Source organism: Echiichthys vipera, assembly GCF_963691815.1.
Source record: "Echiichthys vipera genome assembly, chromosome: 14".
NCBI lineage: Eukaryota > Metazoa > Chordata > Actinopteri > Perciformes > Trachinidae > Echiichthys > Echiichthys vipera.
Window position 1 is genome coordinate 13,136,008 of NC_139839.1, and position 23,371 is coordinate 13,159,378.

The window sequence follows — 23,371 nt, forward strand, 5'->3', positions numbered from 1 at the left end:
AGTGTCCCATGTGCACCCTGCATGTGTAGGGGCTTTAACGCTTTCCCTTTAAGTCACTAATTTCCACTAGGGCCGGACAATAATTCAATATGATCGGTTATTATCTTTTAACAAAATCGTATCGTGATGAAATCATATATCAAGATATCCTGATAAACAATCACGTCATCTAAATTGATAATAACAAGCACATATAAACTAAGTTTTTTCCTCAGAAAATCTGATATAAAATCCATTTTTCATTTTTTAGGTATTAAACTCACAGAGGAGTGTACAAAAATAGTACAAATAAATGTATTTACTGAATTAGCAGAGAACATGCTATATGATGATATATATTGTTATAGAGATATGAAATTACCTCTATTGGAATAGAAGATTTTGGCCATATCGTCCATCCCTAATTTTCACGATACATAACTTCGAATAGAGAACACATTTTTTCCACTATTCAGCGCTGTCACTATGTCGGCTGTGCAGTACGATTTTATTCCATGGCCTCTAAAGCTGTACAGCTCTATTGTATAGGGCAAAATGTCTAAACTCATAGTAAATTCTGGTTGAGTTGTGCATTATGCAGTAATTCAACATGACAGATTTAGTATCTTTGGAAATCTTGAGATCTTGAGTAAAGTTTTTAATAAAGTTCTGAGGGTTTGACCAATGCTTGGCTGCTTAATAATGGACTCATCAGGGCACTGAGGATTAATTGGGTTGTAGAGATTGAGCCATGCTGGATAATTTTCATATGCACTAACAACAGAAGATGCTGCTAACAAACAGATGTATACATTGTTCACTGTTCTCTGGTGTACACGTCAGAGCAGGCCTTGCAAAACTCGATATCGGTGAAGGCCACACACTTTATGTAAGCTTTTCCATCAAACTGAAGTGACCGTTCTATCTCGGATGGCTTTTTCATGGCCACTTATATAATGCAAAAAGGAACACAACTTGAACAGTCAGGTAAACAATAGTTGCAAGAATCAAAGAAAACAAAACACTGTTATTCACAGATTAGTCTTATTTATTGTGAGTAAAAACTTGTTTCAGATAGAAGCCATCATCACTGTTATTAAAACAGCAGAAATGACAATTTCTCAGGTGAGGTTCAACCACCAATCAGGACAGAGAATACATAATTGCATAATAGGTCCATATGTGAATTAGCCGCTCAAGATAAATAAATAAAAATAAAAGGACTACTTATCTAGGGTTGTACCTGACTCTGAATTTCGCCAAATCAGATTTGGCTGTGCAATACGAATAATCGACTTTTCATTCTGTGGCATAGGCCTGTTTTACTGTTCGCGTCTAGATGGTAACCCAAGATCTCTCTGCGGAAGATGGTTGGGTTGAGACATTGACCTTGAATGGTTAAGGTTAGGATAGGTCATCGGGCAGCAAGTCTTGCCAGAGTATTCGCAAATCTAGGGTTACCATCTAGACGCAAGCAATCTGTTTTATTTGACAGTGTGCGCATGGTCCGTGGTTTGTTAGCGTGTTAGTCTTTGCGGTATGTCGATTCACAGACCACTGTCTCCTCTATTAAATTGACTTAGTGTTATAAACACATCACATATTCCTTTTTGCATATAGACGATCAAGTAACGATTTATTGAACTGCCAGATTTTTAATCAGGGTTCGGAATCCGAAATGTGCAACATTTTTTGCCAACATTAACCTTTCTGTGAGTGCAAGTGTTTTGTTTTCTTATACCACGATATTATTGTACTCTTCCACCGTTCAGGAGCCCTATGTTCAAGTACAGCCAAAGAGCCATGGCCTTGACCCTAGACTGTGACCCTTGTCAAAGAACTGTCCTCTTCATCCCTGGTGACAGCCAGGCAGTGTTACTACAAACTGATGCCTACCACCATTTGGATAATTAAAATGAGGAACCAGGACATAGCTTAAAGAAATTCTTACCTTTCTGGCATGTCACACACCACATGAACAACTCCGCCTCCCTCCAAAATCCCAACCCCCCCGCCCCCCTCCCCCAAAGCGAGCGGTGAGTGAGAAGCACAATTGAAACGGAGCGCCTGATGAAAGGCAGGAAGCTCAGCAATCATTTAATTCAGCCTGAAAAAATGATTGGTCAGACTTTTATCAGAAATACATATTTGAGAATTGAAAATGTATGAGTTTCAACACCTGGTGGATTTGCTTTAAATTTTAGTGTGCCATACGCTATTTTAAGATAACAAAAGAAAAGTGTAAAAATGCCAGAAAAGTAAGAATTGTTTTAAACAGAACATTTTGTTTTTGTGCATCTATCATTGCCAAAATAGCCATTTTTCCTTGACTAAGACAAAAGAGGCTTGTTTAAAACTTCACCACAGCACAGTTCATCCAGAGGGGCTTTGAAAGGGATTCATAAAAGCAAAGACTAAAGGTGTAATCTTCTTAACCCATGGAGGAGTGTGTAATCCTTGAATCCTTAAACATAACAATGACCAATATTGAGGTTATGAGATTTCAGCAGGAGGACCTTTTTTTTCCTCATGCGCTTTTGCCTTCAGACTGCTACAAAGGCACTATTTATATCGTTAAAACTTTAATAAGCTACTTTGTGGTGTCCTTTGAGGATTGTCCTCTGCAATTCCACTAGTATTAAAGTAACAGAGTGAATGCAACAGGGAATATGACCTGTTTGTTAAAAGTGTTTAGTCTCAAGAATGCAGAAGATCTAAGTAAAGGAGCCAATAAGAAAATCCGGTCTAATGTCCTCAGAGTGTGGACTTAAAGTCTTTCAGTCTATTACTAATTCACCCTTTCAGTAGGCTTTCAGTAGGGAATTTTTTTACACCTGTTTTTAATACAAACCTTATTTCAATCATTTTCAAAGTGCCATTTTATTAATTTCTGTAGAATGATTTCCTTTATTCTGCCTTACTTCAATATATAGACAGTAATGTCACATCAGTACCTAAACAAAGGAAACGGCACCTGTTGGGAGAACAAAGGACAACAGTTTTGTAAAAAAACACAAAAAAACTTTTAAGATTGATGTTTTGTACTGTAAAGCAAGGGAAACAATATATAAAAATAAGACGGTAGAAGAAGCAGAGAAGAAATGAATGTGATTTATCATTTTGTTTAGAACCATCACAACAGCCTGATGTTATGTCTTTGCTACTGTCTTTGTTTGGAAAAACAATGACAAAATGTAGTTGTTGACAAAATTCCGAAACTGACCTTTTTAAGGCGAGAAAAGAAAAGCAACTTAATTTAGTTCATTAGTGTTTCAATTAAATGTTTCTTTGCAGTAGAATGTGATCTGTTCTCTGATATAAAATGAAATTCCTAATTGGTGAATTGCGTGTAAAGAGACAGCAAGTTCCTGTTATTGTGCCACCTCTGTAATCAGTTGTTTTCTACACACACACACACACACACACACACACAGATAGACACACAGGAGTGCATATGAACGCACACCCACGCACGTCCACCTTGATGATGACTCACCTACGACTGTGAAAACAGGAAGTTATTACCTGTGTTTCTAACACTGTCTAAGGTCAGCCCTTTATATAATCAACAAGTCTGACATTTTTTTTCAACCTTTATTTATTCAAACTGAGAGCAATGCTCTCTTTTTCAGGAACGCCCTGAACACATTCACACAGATACACATTCACACCAGGAAGCTGCCCTGTACAACCACAATCTGCTCTGCTGACCACTGAGCAGCTCTATGGGCCTTAAGGGACTTATTCAAAGGCACCTCAGTGGCACTAATGAGAGAGGGGCAAGTGCTGCCTCATCACTTTTCCGCCCAAATTTATCCTGCCGGTCCAGGGGATTGAACCGGTGACCTGGGCACAAGCTTGCATCTCTAACCTTTAGGCCACCACTGCCCCATTTTCTATTGTTCACAGAGATTTGGAAGCAGATTAGACAGAGTAACATCTTTTTAACCTTTCAAGCTTTATCCTGCTCAACTGTGGTTTCATTTTTGTCCAGGCCGTGACTGAATTATCTGAATGTTTTTTATTGTTTAAATGATAACAGCTGATAGTAGACACCAAAATAAACCACTACATAGAAAGAAACAAAATGCATTTTCTCCTGTACGCATTTATCCAACTCTTTCTGACAGACGTCACCTCTGCTGCTCTCTCTCTGCCTGATCCTGAAGCTCCAGCACTCTGATCATCAGCCCACACAAGACACTGGCACTACCTCCACACATCTCTACAAAGGTACAACTGAACAGAGAGGAATATGCCTGCCTGTAAAAACTGCACTTCTGCTGGAGGTGAGGGAGGGGAAAAGATGAGGTGGAGGAGAGAGAGAGTGAAGTAAGGAAACAGAAGGACAATATTAGTGTTTTCATCCAATCCACAAACAGATCCCGGTTAAGACCTTTCTTTTGGCTAAAGAAGTCTTTTGTGGAAACATGACAAAGCTGCAGAAGCAAGCCTTTGTCTGAAAACAAAGGGGAGTGTGTTAGTGTGCGAGAGAGAGCGCCTGCCATTGTGGTTGTGTGCGTGAACCCAAGTGTGTACACACCCCAGAGCAAGATAGCATGTGTGTTGGTTTGAGAAATTGCTTCTCTGACTGAGAGAAGTGGGGAACAGATGCAAGTGTGTGTGTGTGTGTGTGTGTGTGTGTGTGTGTGTGTGTGTGTGTGTGTGTGTGTGTCCGTGTCCATTTCCTTTCTGCCGATGATAGGGTTTAGGAAAAAAAAAAGAGATGGCCTCTGCTTATCTGTAAGATTTGCTAATGATCTCATGTGCATGTGAGCACATGCATGTGCGTCAAATGGGAAACACACTCAAACACACACACACACAAAGCCAGAAATCTCACTCCTATGTCACCCCCTCCTTGTCACCCCTGTCAACAGTCAGCATCTCAAGAAAAAGCGAGAGCGAGACATCAAAGAGACTGGGATCACTGCCGATGTGAAAACACACTCAGACAGACGAATCAGCCTCTATAGTCTCTGTGCTAATGGAAATCCTACCCAGCAGATGTGTCCCGTTGGAAGAACGCATGGAGTGTGAAACAGGCTTATGTACGCATACAGGTAGTGCACCGGGAGCCACGGTTTGTGTAGCCACGAGGGGATATTGCACTGTAGGTGTGTGAGCGAGTATGACAGACACTGGCTGGACCTGTGGACCAGATGAGAGCATGACATCAAAGTGGATATCAAATCTGAAAAAAAAAAACCCATCCAGACACATTTTAGCATGCAGGACACACATACTTAAAGGTCCCATATTGTAAAAAAGCGAGATGTCAGTGTCTTTTTTAAAAATGTATTATAAAGCAGGTCGAGGTGCTATTTAAATACTGTTTAAGTATCAAAACGCTCAATTCACAGAGAAATGCATCCAGTTCGTATTCAGAAACTGCCTTTAAATGAGCAGACAAAGCAGACGGTTGGGATGTCACAACTATGATGGTAGAAACAGCCGCAACAGTGCCGTCACTGTCATTCCCCGACTGCAGTGATGATACAGAGAGAGTGCAGAAGCGGAAACGCTGACCAATCAGAGCCGACTGAGCTTTTTCAGGAGGGGGCTTAAAGAGACAGACACAAAAACGGTGTTTAAGACAGAGGGTGAATATGGGTAAAATTACAGAGAGAGAGAGTATGAGAAAAAAATGTTCTTTTAAAACATTAAATTATGTAAACACGTTTTAGTAGAAACCCAGAATACAAGTATGAACCTGAAAATGAGCATAATGGGTGATCTTTAAAGCAGCAACTGTTACTAAGTACAGTGCATTCCAAAGATATATAGCCTAGTTTTAGGGTTATATATTCCACATTCAGACATATAAGAAATATGATTAATGCTTTGTGGGGGGTTAAGAAGAAAGGGGGTGAAATAAGGTGTGTTCAAAAAGTGAGAAAGGTCGCAGGGGAGGAGAAGAGAGGTGAGGTGAGAAAATCACTGGGGAGCTCTGCTGAGATGAGCGTCAAAAGGGTAATCCTGTGATTCTTAATGAGGAAACAAAGGTACTGGAGTCAAACTGGGGACAGCAATAAGTGGGGCACATGGATGCTTTCCTGAATATATAAACATCCTCTGTCTGGAAGCCGGACTCACTAAACAGCACCAACAAGATGCCCATCACTATTTATTGCTGTGTTTACTCTTTTTTAAAATATCCGTATTCAGCTCTTCAAAATCATCTTCAGAGCCATTCAATTAAATTGAATGAATTCATACGTTATGTGTTGATTAAAACAACAACAACAAAAACAGCCAGTTGTTTAGGTGATACTGTGCTCTGTATGAACCCATGCATGGATAGCTCCATGTTATTCTGCTTCAGCGCCCTACCAGAAAGTGTCCGAGTGCGCATGTGTGGCTAGAGCGCGCTGCCGCAGACAGGGGGCGTCAACATGGCGTTCTCGCCTCGACGACCGCACTGACTGCAACCTGCCAATGAGGGAGAGAGGGAGAGAGAGAGAGGGAGAGAGGGGGAGAGAGAGAGAGAGAGAGAGAGAAAGAGAGAGAAAGAAACAAGCGTAGGCTACCATTCTGTCAAACCTCCATCCCTTTTTTTCTCCAGCCCTATGAATCCCTACTCATTTACAGGAGGATAGGGTGAATTGAGAGGTTTGTTTTGTTTTTTTTAAACACCGCTCTCCCTTGTTTTTCCTGTGCAGTGGATGTTTTTGTGCAGCTGCAGACGCTCGAGCTTGTAGAGCAGGTGTGAGAGACAGCGGCGACCGCTCCTCTCCTCCCTGTTTCCAAGGGGAAATGTCGAGCGAGAAGCCGGTTTCAGCACCACCGGGCTCTGCTTCTTCGCTCACGGACACAGACCGAGACTCACATCCTCCGCCGGGCTCCTCCGTGCAGCAGCAGCAGCAGCAGCAGCAGCAACAGCAGGTCGCCGCGGGCGCTGGCTCTGGCGCCACCGGGGAAAGGATGGTGTCTTCAGCCGGCTCTATGGTCCTCCCGGCCGGGGTGATCAACCCCGCTGTCCCGATCAGGAATATCCAGATGAAATTCGCCGTGTTGGTGGGCCTGATCCAAGTCGGGGAGGTTAGCAACCGGGACATCGTGGAGACGGTGCTGAACCTGGTGAGTGGAAAAACAGGATCAAACTGTTAGAAAGCACAGAAAGGCAGCCATAGAGCGCACAGCAGAATCACTGTCCTAACCCCGCTATGTTTTATTTACGATGCTTCACTCTCATGGTTGTGTGGCTTTCGGAGGATGATGTCATTTGTTTGTTCGAAGGATGGATGTGGGCTTTTTCTTTTCTGCAGATTAAAAAAACCCAACATGGGCTAAATGAGGCTGTGTGTTGGAGGACAAATGGTCTGAAGCTGTGATTTTGTGAAAGGCTAGAGGAGCTGAATGAAGCATGTGACCCCCAAAGGCATGGAGGGTAGTCTAATCACCGGCCATTGTTGACTAAATGACCCGTTTGCGGCGCAACAAGGAAAAACACATTTGCAGTCAAACTGTAGTGGATAAGGAGAAAGTGTATGCTGGCTGTTCACCTGACCCCGATATGTGCCCAGAAGTGATGCATAGACAGGTTGTAACAAACGGACAATGCTCACAATGTTGCGCACAACACCGAGACCCAAGCGGAATTATTTAGTTTTCCTAAAGAGCGAAATCACGCAGCTCCGTTTAGCACTAAAACAAAATCAGTCCAACACGGACAAAGGCCGACTAGCATTATGCTACCCTTCGACTTAAGTGTGTGTACGAGAATGGCTCAAAATTATGCATAGGCCTATTGTTGAAGGCAGGCAGGGCCCCGCATCCTGTGCGCAAAGGAGTGATGTATAGGTAGCTGTGAAACGGCCAGTGGTTTATATTGCTGTGCCTCTGACAGCGATCATTTTTTTAATATATCAGATATACGTCGCCACCCCCCCTTCCATCTTTATCCCTCCGTCGGAGGTTGTGTCTGCGATGCTGGGCCTACCCCTACACATGAGAGGATTTAATCCAGCTGGGGGGGGGTTGACATGACTGGTGTTTCCCGTTACGAAACAGATGAGGGAAAATGTACAGCAGACCAGGGTCTGGAAGACTAATGCGTTAGGACTATATAGGACGAGTTGCATGCTGCTAGTTTTCCCTCCTCCATGCATCAGGCGATGGCGTGTACTGCATGATATTACATATCTGCCATGAAGAGGGGGGCTCTTATCATTATTCATTCTCTTTTAAGGAAGAAGTAGCATAATGTAGACATAATTTATAACCTGATTTCAGTGCAGTGCTTTCTGAAAGGTTGACTGTTTCAGGGTTTCATGTAGCCAGTGGCCTATTTAGGCTCCCTGGACCAGGACAGTCTACAGCTGGGTTAAACCATTTTTTCCTCTCAGTCAGACTGGAGAGCCGTCCGGATTCAGGTCTCCTCTCTCATCCCCCAATCGATTATTGGTACTACATGGAAGAGCAGGGGGGGCTTTGCTGGCTCACTCTCACCTTGTCTCCTTCCCATACCCCCCCCCCCCCCCCCCCCCACCTCTGATAACCATCCATCCTGTTCCACAGCCTCCTCCTTCACTCTGGAGGGGCTGAGAGGAGAGATGCTGCCTGCATAGACTGGCCTGGCAGGGCAGCGCCATGCATTTAAAAGCAGGTGGAGAGGAGGAGGAAGAGAAGAGGGGGTTGAGCGAGGGTGGGGGAGGAGAAGAGAGAGAGTGGAGGAGGATGAGGTGGAAGGATGCTGCAGTGGCTATGTGCTCAGAAATCACCAGCTGATGCAGCGGAAGAGGAAAGGACTCTGGATTGGTCCACATCAGATCAGTGAAAGCTCATCAGAGCGTCCAGCTGAAATGTACCCAGCTTTACATAGAAAACCTGCATTTAGACCCACACTTTATTCGTGAATGTTGGTCTGATGCATTAACACACAAAAAAGGCCCGACACCCTGACAAATTAAAGCAGTATGTGTTGTCCATACAGAGCTTTACTTGCTAAATCCTGAATTGAACAATCAGTTGTGGTTGCGAGGCTGCCAATAGCTAAGCCTGTTAGGGAATTCTGCTGCCCAGCTCCTTAATTAAAAGAGTTGAAACAAAGAGGTGTGGAGGCAGAAACCTCAGTGGTCATGCTGCTGGTACAATGAGTCCACTGTGACCCAAAAGCTGATCCATTATTCTAGTCAATGTGGGAGACCACAGCAGCCACATTTACCGTCCACCGTGGTTGTATTGATCAGATCCCACTCCGGCTTGGCTGAACAGATGGCTTGTCAGCTGGATCAGATATGCTCTCTGTTCTATACGGCATGATGCTGGCCTTTGGCGAGTGATGAACTATACCGTCTCTAGAAAAAAAGAGAAGAAAAGCACAGAGAAGACAATAATAATCAACTGGGTCCAGAAAAATGCTGGCTGTACTGATGCCGATACAGCAGCAAACAACATAGCACTGCTGCCTGTGTAGCCAATAACACTGAGCATGTTATTATTTCTAATACCTTAGTATTAATGTTTTCAAATAATTAAGAAGATGTGCAGATGCAGGACATGCAACGCACACATGCAGTTAAGAAACACTTATATGTGTAGGCTGGTGGTGGTGAGGTGCTCAGTTATTATCATCAACAAGGCATCACAGTTGTCAAGGCAACACTGCTCTTTGACTGCCTGCCTCCAGACTCTCAGCCACCTGGTGTTGCTTTCCACTTCCGGACTTCTGTCATAACGTTTCTCTCTATCTGTCACGCTCTTTCTTTGTCTGTTTGTCTATTATATGCATATTTTTATGACGCGAGGAACTCAAAGAGCATCAACAAGCAAGATCGGTGTTCAACTGGGTTTAGGGCTGGTGGCTATGAAGGCCATAGAGCCATATCATTTTCATGCTCATTAAACCATTCAGTGATTCCACCATGAAGGCATCTGCATTTGTCACGTTGCTCCTCTTATTTATCCATTATTGTTTCTTTAAATTTGTCATCTGCAATTGAAGAATATGGATGTACCAATGTCAAGCCTTTTGGGTACCGTAGATGATAAATCTAAGGGGTCATTAGATGATAAATGGGATACATTTCTTCAAATCTTACAGACTAGTTAGGCCCCTAAAAATGATGCATGAAGATGCAACTAGGCAACATAATCTGGTGTTGGTTGAGCGGATCATAACCCTGATGATGGGTCACAAATAGACATTTCTGTGTGTGTGTGTGTGTGTGTGTGTGTGTGTGTGTGTGTGTGTGTGTGTGGTCATAGGGATCACTATACGTGACACTCTACAAGGCAGGATGCTTTATGGTGTGGTGCAGCCTTTTTCAGGTTATCATCCCTTTTAGAGGTCAGTGCTTACTTTTCTCTCCCTGCACTGGTGGTTCTGCGAATTAAAACCTCAGAGTTAAAGATATTGTTTTTATTTTTTTTAAATCGGGTTGTATGAGATACTTGTCCATATTACCTATAGTAGATGGTGGACAGTATGCAATATTTATAACATTTTCAACACGTTATCTTGTTGTCAGGCAGCCCTAACACGAGGGGAGCCACCAGACTTCTTTGTTTGTTTTGTTAGTTGCTTACCATCTAAAATGCTAAAGTCACACAATACAAACAAACAAACCAATAGAGGCAGCAGTAGACTAGCAACTTTCGTGTTCTGCGAGGTAAAATTGAGGTAAAGTTACGGATATTGTGAATGGAGTCTGGTGGCTTTGAAGAGAGCATAGAGTGGCTTCAATTCGATTAGGAATTTTTTTATGTGTTCCTTTTTTAGGTAGCTAAGTATGTTTGGTCCGCTTTCCTCATCCACCACAGTGCATTGCTTAGCTTTTGTGCCGGGTCTCCTGCTTCTCCAAACTGGGGTTGTGCCGACCACCATCTGCTGTAGGTAATACTGACTATGAATATTGTGCCTCATACAATCCCACTTCAAAAAACCCAACTACCCCTTCAATTATCCATCACTTATACACTAGGCTGGGGTTATTTGCTTTGACTAATGTTGTGAAGTTGTATATTGGAGGAGGTACAGGTAAAGCGGAATGTTTGTTGACAGGAAAAAGAGGGTCGGCACGTGATTTATCCGAAATTTACAGTCATATTTTTATCTTGAGATTTGAGAGGTATATTTGCATCTACAGGCAGAACTGTCAGTCTTGCCTCAGTACGGCACCAGCTGTGCTTATTTATAGACAGCTGTATCTAGTTGTAATGCTGTTTTGGGATCAAACTGGAGTGTTTGTTTGGCATAGAAAAAGATTGGTGACACACTCTTGTTCACGCTCCGTCTCCGTGGCCGTTCTTTGCTTTCACCTTCCCTCTTGGTCAGATGCAACATCTTCTGGCCGTGTCAATCCCCACCTGAGCCCCTTTAGTGGTCCCACTGAGTCTCTGTTAGCAAACATCTCATTATTCTTGTCCACACACTCCACAATCACCAAGGTCACCTGATATCGAGTCCACAGGCAGCAGAGTCAGCACAACACACTGAGTCTGACACACACACAGACCCAAAAAATACACACACGTACTTACTCAGATGTTCATATGTTGACATCCAGGCAAAAATACAGACACACTCAGACATACAGCAGCACAATCATTCAAAACAAGTCAAATGAAGATGAGGAAAGTAAAGAAGGAAAAATGTAGCATTTGAGAAAAAAGAGTGTTTCTCTATTTTGTAGTGTGTAAACACTGCTTGTCTGTCTGGAGTACACAATTTTGTAAAGGAATAGTTCACACAATTTCAAAACTTATTTTGTGACATGTTTGCCCTGAGGTGTTTTGAACCACCAGTGCAAAATTCACTTCAACTGTTGTCAAAGTTTGCCCTGTGGCTGCACACTCAGGGCAGAAGCTAACTATTTCTCTGCAGCACTGTAATCTGCTTGCATAGCCATACAGGGGAATAACAATGGGTCATCTTGTGCTCGCACAGTCATGCAGATGACTCTCATTACAAGCGCCCACATATATATTTTGATAGTTCAATAAATAAATGTGTAGTCTTGCTAGTTTATGTAGAAAATCATCTGTGATGGACTTTTGCATTTTTTCAAGTTTTATGATGGTTTTCAAATGTTTTTTTTCTTTCATTTATAAAACAGAGTACAAGCTCGGTTGTGCTGTAACTGTAGCACACAATTAAATGTGCTGTGTACATCATCTCTATGTTATTGTAAAATGAATTGTGGTGGTGTTTTTTAAAAATGGCCTTTGATTAATGCGACCATGATCAAGATGACAGGCTCTATGTAACACCAGGTCTGCAGTGTTTCTGAAACTAACCGCCATCATTAAAAAAGGGACTTTGTTTGTTTCGTCATCATGTGCTTGTGGTTCTTTTTGTGCATTTTGGTAAACTTACATTAAGAGAGTTTTGTGTTACTTTGAGTTGTTGCCCTTCTTCCTGTTTTTTTGGTCCAGGCAGTGTTGCCTTTTTCTGTAAAGTGACTCAACTGATTTTCACGCGAAATCTGATTCAGTAGAGGACAGTGTGAAATAGTGTAGAAGCGAGTCGAGATGTGCCAATGTGCTCAGTTGTGGTGTCATTAATCCATACTATTATTGTAGTTTAAGTTCAAATGCTACATGTACCCCCTTTTTAATATGTGCACAAGGACAACCTTTTAGCAGTTATTGTGCAGTCTCTTGGAAATTGGGAAAAACAACCGATGGCAGCCTAAACAAAATCAGAAGCTAGCATTTGTTTTCACATTGTAAAAAGTGAGACAAAGAAAAGTCTGGTAAACGCTGGAACTAAGATTTTTTGTTGACACTTTTGCTTGAAAAGTTACTGAAGCAGTTTACTGATTATCAAAAATAGTTATAGTATTTTTCTGTTAGTCAACTAATCAATTAATCAACCAATCCTTCTGTCTCTAAAGGATGTATTAGTTATATTTTAGCTGAATTTGAAATTATTGTGGTTGTACAGCTGAATTGCTGGCCCATGAAGGGGCGGGAACATTAGCCTTAGGTTAATGCTGCAGCAAAGAGGAGAAAAATGTTTGAAGCCCAGAAAGTTCAAGACAAAAAATGTCTCAGGAAGAGGATGCACATTTTGTCTCCACCAAGTGTTTCGCAGGCCTTTGCGAAATGCTATTGGGGCTTATTTTTGGGAAAGATTAGCTGGTGAAGTGCTGCAGAGAAGCTTAGTCAGCTTGTGCCCGGGGGCTACAGCCAGTGAGCAACATTAGCTAACGGTAACCACTGTGCTGGTGCTGACCCAAGGAACATAATAACAAATGTTTTTATAGGGGGTGCCACTGCATACAACTGCATACACACACCATGCCTGTTTCTCCCTCTCTCTTTGTCTGTCACACACAAACACACACACACACACACACACACACACACACACACACACACACACACACACACACACACACACACACACACACACACACACGCACACACACACACACACACAAACACACACACTGACTATACACACATACATACGTGCTGTTGAGGTGGAGGACAGAGGGTGTGGCTTCCACTGCAAGGTCATGAATGACTTTGCTATCTATCACACAGCTGGGTTGTACTGACCCCTTCATGAGCTGGAGAGAGACAGAGAGGTAGAAATAGACATTACGGGAAGGATGCTCATCTTTACTGTAGAAAGAGTGCCAGAGGGAGAAAAATGGTAAACTAAAGAGAGAGAAAAGATGAGAAGCATTCAGAAAGTTTTAGAGGGGGGGGGGGGGGATAAAAGCCTGTGATTGTCCTTCAGATGCTCTTTTCTTCTTGAGTGTGACATACTGTAAGTCCAGCTGTATGGCGTTCTGTGGGGGTCTGATGAGTTTCAGCCCCCCTGTGGAGCCTCATCACGCTGTGTGTATCACTGCCCTCCCCTCTCCTCTGCTCCTGGTGATAGAGGAGGGAAATACAGTAGGGGTCCTTTTTAACATAAAGCCTGTTAGAGATACTTTGACATTTTGAGTTATAATTGGCCATTTTTCATTGTCAGTCACTTGTCGCATTGTGAGATTAGCCTTTACTGGCTTCTTAGCATGATTAGCATCCCTCTGAAAGCAAGGGCTGCTGTTATAACGTCCACACTTTGAGGCATGCTGGATGAATCTTGATAGCATTTTCACTTTGTGACAAATATCTGTGGGAAGAAAGATAACCGATTGAAAATATCCAAATGTTAAGTTGTGTCATAAATGTTGAATCCTGTGGCTTCCAAATCCGGGATTCTCCATAATGATCTGCTTCAGAGTTAAATTAATCTTTTTAAGGTGTAATGCTGATTCCAGCTGACTTCATTATAATGCCTATTTCACTCGCTTAAAGCATGACCCCATTCATGTTTAAGTCTGTGTTTGAAAGTATCAGGTGTTAAGCATCCAGGCTAAACCGCTGACCTATCTGCGTCTTACAGCACCTGAATTCAGCTCTCTAAATTCCTCCTCATCCTTCGTTAGCTTTCCAGATGCAGGTGTTTTTTCCGGGGATAAACCATGTCAGGTTTTGGGCGAGTACACCTTCTGGGAATGGGTGTGAACACAGAAAAAAAATGTCCCATCCTTGCTTAACGACACCTTTTGTTACTTCTCTGTCGCCTCCTTTGTCTTTCCATTCTTTATCTCTTCCAAGCACATCCATCTCCCTAACCCCTCGGTGTAATCTTGTCCCTCGCTCCTTAAATCCCTGGTTGGGTGAAGCAGCGGGTGGATGAATGTGGATGATCTCTATTGTGAAGAGGTAATGGAGCTGTCTGCAGTGCCATTCCTCTCTGGTTCCTTATTTCCACTCATCTTTGCCACATTTGTAGCTAAGAAATCCTGGAGAGAGACTATTTGCTGTTAGCCACATGTCTGCCATAGCCATGTGCAGCCATGATTTTTTACTAGTGAGGATGTAGAGTTTAAGAGAAGGACGGAGGGAGATGACAAAAGGAACTTAGTCTCCACTTTCAGATTTTTTTTTTGTGCAGTATCTGCATGCCTTTTTGAAGCTCTTAGTTGTCATATACATGTACTGTATTGCATTTTTGACCTCTTTGACACTCAAAGATTATTACAGGGTCTTTATTAGTGCTCTAACCATTCAGTTTGCATTGATTCAGAAATCACCATTATATAAAAAATAGTATAGTATGTTACTGCAAGTTTGTAATATAATATTTTTCCACAAGTTTTATAAATACAAAATGAATGAAAATTCACAGAAAAACCTAACACATTGGGCCCTAATAGTAATATACCCAATAAAATATTTACAGAAACAAAATGAAAATGTGACTTTAATGCAAAATAATGTCCTTGTGGGAAGTGTTTGTACTTGTACTGTTTAACAGGGAACACTCAAAGTACTCATTATATATTTGATATGGACCAAAGACAAACAAGAATCTCTTTGCATTTGTGAGACTGAAACCAGCTGGTGATTGCTATTTTTACTCAATAAAAATATATATTGCTTATCAAAGTGTTATTTAATACATTTTCTATTATTTTACAAGGCAGAATAAATTATTAATGTCTGCACTAATACCCATATATGGGCTACAGGAAGCTTCTGTTCTTACTCCATGCTCCTTGTTTCCACATTATTGTGTCTGGCTGGTTCATGTCATTGTGTCTGGCTCTTTTGTGTTTTTCCATCTAAAGAGAGAGAGAGAGAGAGAGAGAGAGAGAGAGAGAGAGAGAGAGAGAGAGAGAGAGAGAGAGAGAGAGAGAGAGAGAGAGAGAGAGTGTGTGTGTGTGTGTGTGTGTGTGTGTGTGTGTGTCGTGGATGTCATTTCTATAGAATCTTCATTCGGAATATTTGGATCAAACACAATGTTGTTGTTACCATGTGTTCATCTCTGTGTGTGTGTTTGTTTCAGTCTGGCACCCCTACACTGCACTAATCCTCACATTATAACAAGCTGCTTTGTTTGAATTACCTGGTGTTTGTGTGCTGGTGAGCGTGTGCCCCACAACATCCCAGAGAGAGTTGATAAATGAGTGTTCCTGCAAACCCTTGCTTTTGTCTCCTACACCTTCATCTGCACATTTTCTTCGGCAACAGGCACGTACACAATAACACACACATCTTACACAGAAAAAATACACACACTGATCCCTTCCTTCTTGTAGCCCACATCATTGCCTGGCAGGGGTGATTTTATATTCATGCTGGCCTACTTTGCCTTTCTCCCCTGGCTCCACGCACACACACACACGCACACGCACACGCACGCACACACACACACACACACACACACACACACACACACGCACACACGCACACACACACACGCACACACACACACTGTCCTGTGAAGTATAGCTAACTGAGTAGCTATTCATCATGCTGCATACAGCAGTGGCCGAAGGTTGATTATAGCAAACCATGTGTTTGTATGTGTGCAACTTCAGTATTCAAGAACTACTCATAATGTTTTTTTATACCTTAGCCATATCGTATTTCCCTGCTATGCCCATACATCCCCTTCAGCATGGGAAACAGTCATTTTACACCACATTAGACTGGTTAATAGTAGATCTGCACTCGCTATCAAACCAAAACATTTTCTACTTTAGTTTCTTATTGCCTCCATCTGTATTCTGCGCTGGGTGAACAATGGGTCAGGACTGCATGTTATCCCTATGAAATAGACTCTAACTATTGAATGCAGATGAGCGCTATGATCCCTTCATCTTCATTCATCTCATAAATCCATTTCAGTAATGATAGAGAGCTCTAGATGATGGGTAGGGTTAGACGAGGATTTTAAAGCCCTCAGACGAGGATTTTTCATAAGACATCACAGCTTGATAAGAGAAAGGCCTTAGTTATGTTTTGAACACTCCAAAGAAAACTAGTAAAATAACCAGACAGTGGCACATTTTGCTGCTTAATTGTGTCCCTTTTTCTCTGGATGTGATACTGCCTGGCTACTGGCTAGCACTGCGGCGGCATTGGTTTTAGCACACATAATAAAGTCAGGTCTGTGTGCTCTGGTCCATGTCAGCAAGGGAAATAAGAACAGTATCCTAATCCACTGTGGAGTACTGAGGTTATTCAACTATAATATTCTCTATGAGCGCTGACTGGCATTCAGTAGTGTCAACCACTAAAATTAAAGCTTTGTGTGCCCCTGTTTGGTGCTATATTAAATCTTACACAGTCTTTTATGCAGTAACCACATCTGTTATGAAAAGCCAAAGCTGACAGCATGCAGAGCAGTGGCACCCAGTAAAGCACTTAAATGTCACGTAGGGCTGCACTATTAATATTAATATTAATATTAATCATGATTTTGGCTTCCCACAATAAAATGAACATGATCGACTTGATTGACATTTAAAATACGTGCTACGCTCAGAGACATTTCTGCTTCATATCAAATCAAGTGCTTCCTAAACCAGCAGTATCAAACTCATTTTACAGCTTCCAGTGGGCTGGAACAGCAGAACCATTGCATAATAACCTATAAATAACAACACCTCCAAATATTTCCTTTCCTTTCCTTTGTTTAGTAAAGTGGTGCAAGTATATTATGAAACAGTCACAATCAATGAACAATCCATTTACAAAAGATGAGCTAAGTGCAATTTCTGTTTTGCAACATTCAGTCAGTCTACTACTCACTGTTATTACATGTGCATTACAATGGAGACATCATAGTGGTTCTTCAAAGGCACAAAACATGAACAATAATAACTGCAATTTCAACAATATGTCTATTCTGCAACATTCAGTCAGTACCACCAGTACTCTCTGCCGGCTGCCAGCATGGGCCCAGGCATCCCGACCCAGTCCAGCATTCCAGCAAGAGAGTTAAAAATGTAATTTGCTGTTTTGTCGTCTGCGATGTCTCGGTGTCCATTAAAGTCTCATCAACACCGCAAATAATTAGAGCCACTTTAGCATCATCTGTAATGTCCGTTCTCTCATCAGTTGCAACCAAAAATGCAAAAAATGATTAAACTTTGTACTTAATTTGGATGTCCCAATCGGGACACACACGATTTCTGATTTACGCGACCACTGACAGGTGCAGTGAACACACCAAGCACACTGGCTTCCCATTTATAAAGAAATAGGAACTGGTCCATTCTAGTTGGAAAACCTGACAGTCTGTGCCCACTTTTCACCTTTTTGACAACGACTTCAGTAGTCTAGCTTGACAATGTTGTGTCAGGTAGCCTGTATATATAATCACGTTAGATCTATGATTGAGTATCCAGCATAGGGCTAACATGCATGCAAAAGAGAGACAGCAGACGGGATCCAGCGAGCTAGAGAATAAATAAGGGGAGGGAGCACTTTGATCTAGAACAAAGCAGTGAAAAAACATTTTTTTCCCGCTTTTTCATCACTTCTAGAAAGCAGCTGTAGCAAGTATGTCACTATCTCTGTCCTCATTTATATTTTAAGATGCTAGATACTTTGAACAATTGGAATTAATGACTTCTCAGCAATTTTCACACTTTGCAACATCATCCAGTCGGTCAGATTGGACCCTTTGGCAGGCCGATGTTAGAAACCCGGTTTTGAATTAAAAGTGAGCCACCAGGGGGCAATAAGGATGTTTTAGCTTCACTTTCGGGAAGCTGTCATGTTGCTGCATGCGCACTCTGCAGCGGCAGCCTGAATGTTGCAGTTGCAATCCAGAGTAGGAAAGTACAACAGATGGGAGAGCAGGCAGGCAAAACAAAAATCAAATGTCTTAAGCAGAAGGTGAAACGCTAGTCCCTTTTGAATGTAATTTAATTTATATTTTGCTTCTTGAAGATGCACTGATTTCAGGTGAGGAAGAACCTTATATTTTGATGCAAAGATTTGTACAATAGCAGGATGTGAAGGTGCAGTAAAAATATTTTGAACAATGAATAATTGTGATATTTATGATCTCAGTATTGATCAAAAAAGTCATGTTTATCATTTTGGCCATAATTGTGCAGCCCTGCAATCATGCACAAAGTAAAGCTGCACTTTGCCCCTTTGTGAGACCGCATGCTAACATTCTCACAATGAATGCTTACACGCTTATGCTAAGCTGTTTTATGTTTACCATGTTCACAATCTTTAAGCTAAGCGTGTAAGCATGCTAACATTTTCCCATTAGCACAAAGTTTATTTTTTACAGGTATTGGCCATAAGTTGTATTGTGGTCTTACATATTGTATAAATTGAAAATTTGACCTGCAAAAATCAATTAATAAACTGATTTCACCGTCATCAAAAGTTATCCAATACCCTGTAGTGCCATGTCAGGTTTTGCCTCACCTCTCCTAGCACTTTCCCACTTAGAAATGCTGGTAGATGGAGGTATAGATGGAAGTGGAGGAAGACGTTTTGCAGCCAACAACTGGCAGTGGTGACTCACTGTATAGCCCCCCCCCCCCATCCCCCCACTCCCTCCACACTGCTCCCATCCCTAGTTGCGGGAAAACTATTATCATGAAATACAGAATGTGAAATGCAGAGAAACACACTTTTATAATGTAAAATGAATGAATTCAAAAGGATTTTGCTTAGTTTGTTTCATGTTACTACAGTTTTTTTTTATTAGTTCATTCTCAGTTTAAAAATGAACAAAATGAGTGTTTGCTTAATTTGCCAACGCTGCTATGGATCCTACACTGTTATTATTTATATATTTAAAAAAAAATGATACCAGTGGGTTTAGACATTATTTGCCGAAGGGACTGGATGTGTTTGCTTCAAACTTAATATTTATGATTTACGATCTGCCTGTATTTGTTTTCCAGAATTGACTTCCTTCCTCCTCCCTTACACCCAGGGGTTTTCTCTCCTCCTAATATTATATTAGACTTTGCAATAGGACTTGACGGTTTTTTTTTAATCCCTTTTTAAATCTTAATCTTTCAATCTTTTTGAAATCAAATGTGTATTTTCTTTTCTCTGTTTGGCCTTCTCAGGGACGAGAATGTGAGCTCTCAAGGCTGTGAGTGCATGCTGGCAATGGACTGCGGTATTTGAGAATAGATTTTGTGTTGATATGACCTTTTGATAGGAAATTGTTTTTTTTTTTGTGTGAGTGAATTTGACATTTGACACCCTCATCATTTTCTTTTCCATCATTAGGATGTATCTTGATAACCTTCTTTTCATTCTTATCATTCAGACTTTCATACAGTTGCAGCTAAGTTTCACTTAGCTTACTGATATCTATTAATTACCCTTTAGTATCCACGAAAATATCCTCCAGGATGATGGCACTGTTTGTAAATTATTCCATCCTAATGGAAGCTACGAGATAAAGTATTAATGTAGATCCCTTAAGGGCATGCAAATAAGGAAAAACTTCCCAGTGTAAAAACGGAAGGAGCTGATGTGAAAAATATGGTTTATGTAAAAATTTTTGCATTGGTCAAAATATGCAAAGGATCTGAATATTACTTGATCACCACGAATGCAAACTTCAAATGGTTCCCTTCCAAGGTTTAACTTCCAAAGCACAAGCTTCTGACAACTGCTACAGTGATACTGCTTCAAACGACACGAGCTTCAAACAGCACATCCTCACCACTGTCCATTGTGGAGTAAATCTGATGACGGGCCTGTAGCACAGTCACACCACTCCAGAGTTGTGTTCTGATTCTTTGACCAAACCTTTCAATAAAATTGTTGTGATTGAAAAGTTCAAAATAATATGTTGAGAGAGAAGTTTGCCATCAGTGATAAAACTGATTTCTGTGTTCCTTCTGCACAAAATTACATTCCCTGATTGTCTTGACTTGTCTTGTGTGCCTTTTTACACAAAATCATACAATACATCATGCTCCACTAACCCCTCCAACCCTACTGTATTTATGTGTGCGTGTGTTTGTGTGTGTCTATCCCAACCTTGTCTTATGATGATGGATTACTGAGGCTCATTGGGGCTGCTTGCTGCCTCTCTTATCCTCCATCAGCTGTGGCTCAATGGAACAGCAGTCTCCATTGTTTCAGCAAATCGTGAACGTGTGTGTGTGTGTGTGTGTGTGTGTGTATGTTTGCGTGTGTGTGCGCGAGCACACACATGCATGCACACATCCTATCTACTAAAGCACATACACTCAACCAAACCAAACAAACAGATTAGTGATCCTGAATTGCCACCAGCCTGGCCTGAGTTGGGTCTGTGGGGCTTATCTGCTGACCTTTTGAACTTAGCATCAGCTAGTCTACACCTGCCTCATCTCACAGGCAGACACACACATACACACACACACACACACACACACACACACACACACACTCTGGGGCATTCAATGAAAAAGGCAGTTGTTATTCATGAATGAATATGAAGCATTGGCATGACATGTTTTGATATAATTTGCCAGTGCCACATTTTAATCCACATTAGCTAATTGGTTAGCCGTTACCCATAAAGTGATACAGATACTACTAGATATACTGATAACATTTTCACTCAATGCTCATCATGTGAATGGAAACACACTGAACTGCCAACTCGGTCATAGACACAACGCTCGACTTCATTGCACCACAGACTGTTTGGGTCGTAGCTAGTGATAGACGGCTACATCGGCCGATATTATCTGCCAATATTTGTGTTTTTTAGGTGTATCGTATCGGCCGATGCGGGCTGCTGCGTTCGCCAATAGTTTTTTCCTGGCATTATTTACAGACAGGTGTCCACGCCTTTTTTAAAGTTCAATAAATGTTACTTTTTAAAAAATTGAGACTCGTAACATTTGTTATCATCATTGTGTCATTTTTATGATGTAAATTGAGGGAGCAAAAGTAGTTTCGTATCGGTGCGTGCTAAACCATACAAAGTTTTGTTTCTTGATTTGGGTACAAAAAAAGGATCGAATGCAGGTACCGTTTGACTGGAGAGACTTCAATGCTGCTTGGTACTGGGTTATCTCGGTCCATACGTATTGAGGTCTTGACTCCTTAAAACTGTTTCTGGTCCAGTACCTGTTTCTAAACTTGATACGCCAACAATCCCTTGTAGATGCACAGGAAGAAAAAGGAGTTCATAGGGACTTGTAATTCTCGATTACACTCTTGTGTGTCTGTATCATCTCTGGTAAGCCCAGTGAGGTTTAAGCAACATGGAGGATGCCCCGTAGGACTTTACTTCCTGTCAGCTTCTTTGAAATGAGAACATTTGAGTCGAGTCAGGAGACAAGGCACGACGGCCTTGTTAAAGTACTGAATCTCAGCCTTGAGTCTTTCCTTCTTCAGCTCCCGTGACACAACACGCAAGGATGCCCTCGTTACTGCCTGCCTTGAGGAAAAAAAATGAAAAGAGGAAAAATTGAGTTGCCTCTTGTCCTTGACAGAATGTGCTTTTTCCAAGTATTAAGGGGAAGGGAACCTAAAAAAACAACACCTTAGCACATCCCCTCTTCACCTTCTGTCTCTTTTCTGCTCTCTCTGTGTCCAGTACGATTCAATAGCAGGTAATTTGTTTCATGCTGTCTGGTCTACGGTGCCCTCTCAATCACCACATGTCATGCTAGTTTCTCCCCACCTCTTTGTTTTTTCCTTTCAGCTCTTTCTCTCTCTCTCGGTGTCTTGACACATATCTCTTCCTCTTTCTCTGACTTGTTTAACTCTCTTCTAGACCTCTTTGTTCTCTGGTGAGAGATGTTGCCTTTGGTCCTTTTCTATTAAACCATAAGTCTTGAGGTCTTAACACCTTATTGCAGTTTCTGGTATGGTAGGGCCCAGGCATTTCCATGACAGAGGGTAGGTTTACGCTTCTATAGCTTTTAGGTTTTTAAGGCTCCATGTTGGAGATGGTTTTTGGGTTGTCCGTCTATTCCATTCTGGTGAAGGCGATATCTCATATCTCATATCACAATCAAAGATGAATTGATTAGATTTTGGTGAACAAAGGTTAAAGGTCAAGGTCACTGTGACCTCGTAAAATACATTTTTGTGTACTCAAGAATTCTTGTGAATAATTTAAGAATTCTTACACTAATTTTGACAACATTTCGCGCAAATATCTAATAGGATTGAAATGATGTGATGTGATGTGATGACATTGTACATCCAAAAGGTCAAAGGTTCACTGCCATATTATAATGTTTTGCAAAATGCTTTTCTGTTTGTTATTCAATGCCATAACATAGGAACGGGGGGAGACATTTGGTCAGATATTGAAGTGGTGACACTAATCTTGAGACAGTGTTGTTTGTGTATATATACAGGTATATATATATATATAGACCCAACTAACACACACTCTGGATGAACTGCAAAACATTGAAACTCGATTGAAAAGGCTTGAATCGGTATTGTGTTGTATATGGAAGGATGTAAATTTATTCATGAGAAAGTGTGGTGGATTATTATTTTAGCTGGAAGGCATGATTCTAAGCAATTCTCTAACACATACTTTCCGTCCCTACGCCTAAATGTTAAATTGTTTTTGCAGGGAATGTGCAGACAGTTACCAGTGGTCTATACCCATGGGTTTATTTGAAAAAATGGTAGAAATGGG

General features: G+C 41.5%; 1 protein-coding gene across 2 annotated transcripts in view; it reads left to right on the forward strand.

Moving 5' to 3' along the window:
* Positions 1-6,735: 6,735 nt before the first annotated feature.
* Positions 6,736-23,371, forward strand: part of LOC310957057 (neurobeachin-like) — a gene marked incomplete at both ends in the record, with an annotated part of 95,245 nt that continues 78,609 nt past the window's right edge. For both annotated transcript variants that reach the window (XM_083927476.1, XM_083927477.1), the window contains one exon: positions 6,736-7,059. In XM_083927476.1, coding sequence (XP_083783602.1) covers positions 6,736-7,059 — 324 coding nt within the window. The remainder of the gene's footprint in view (positions 7,060-23,371) is intronic.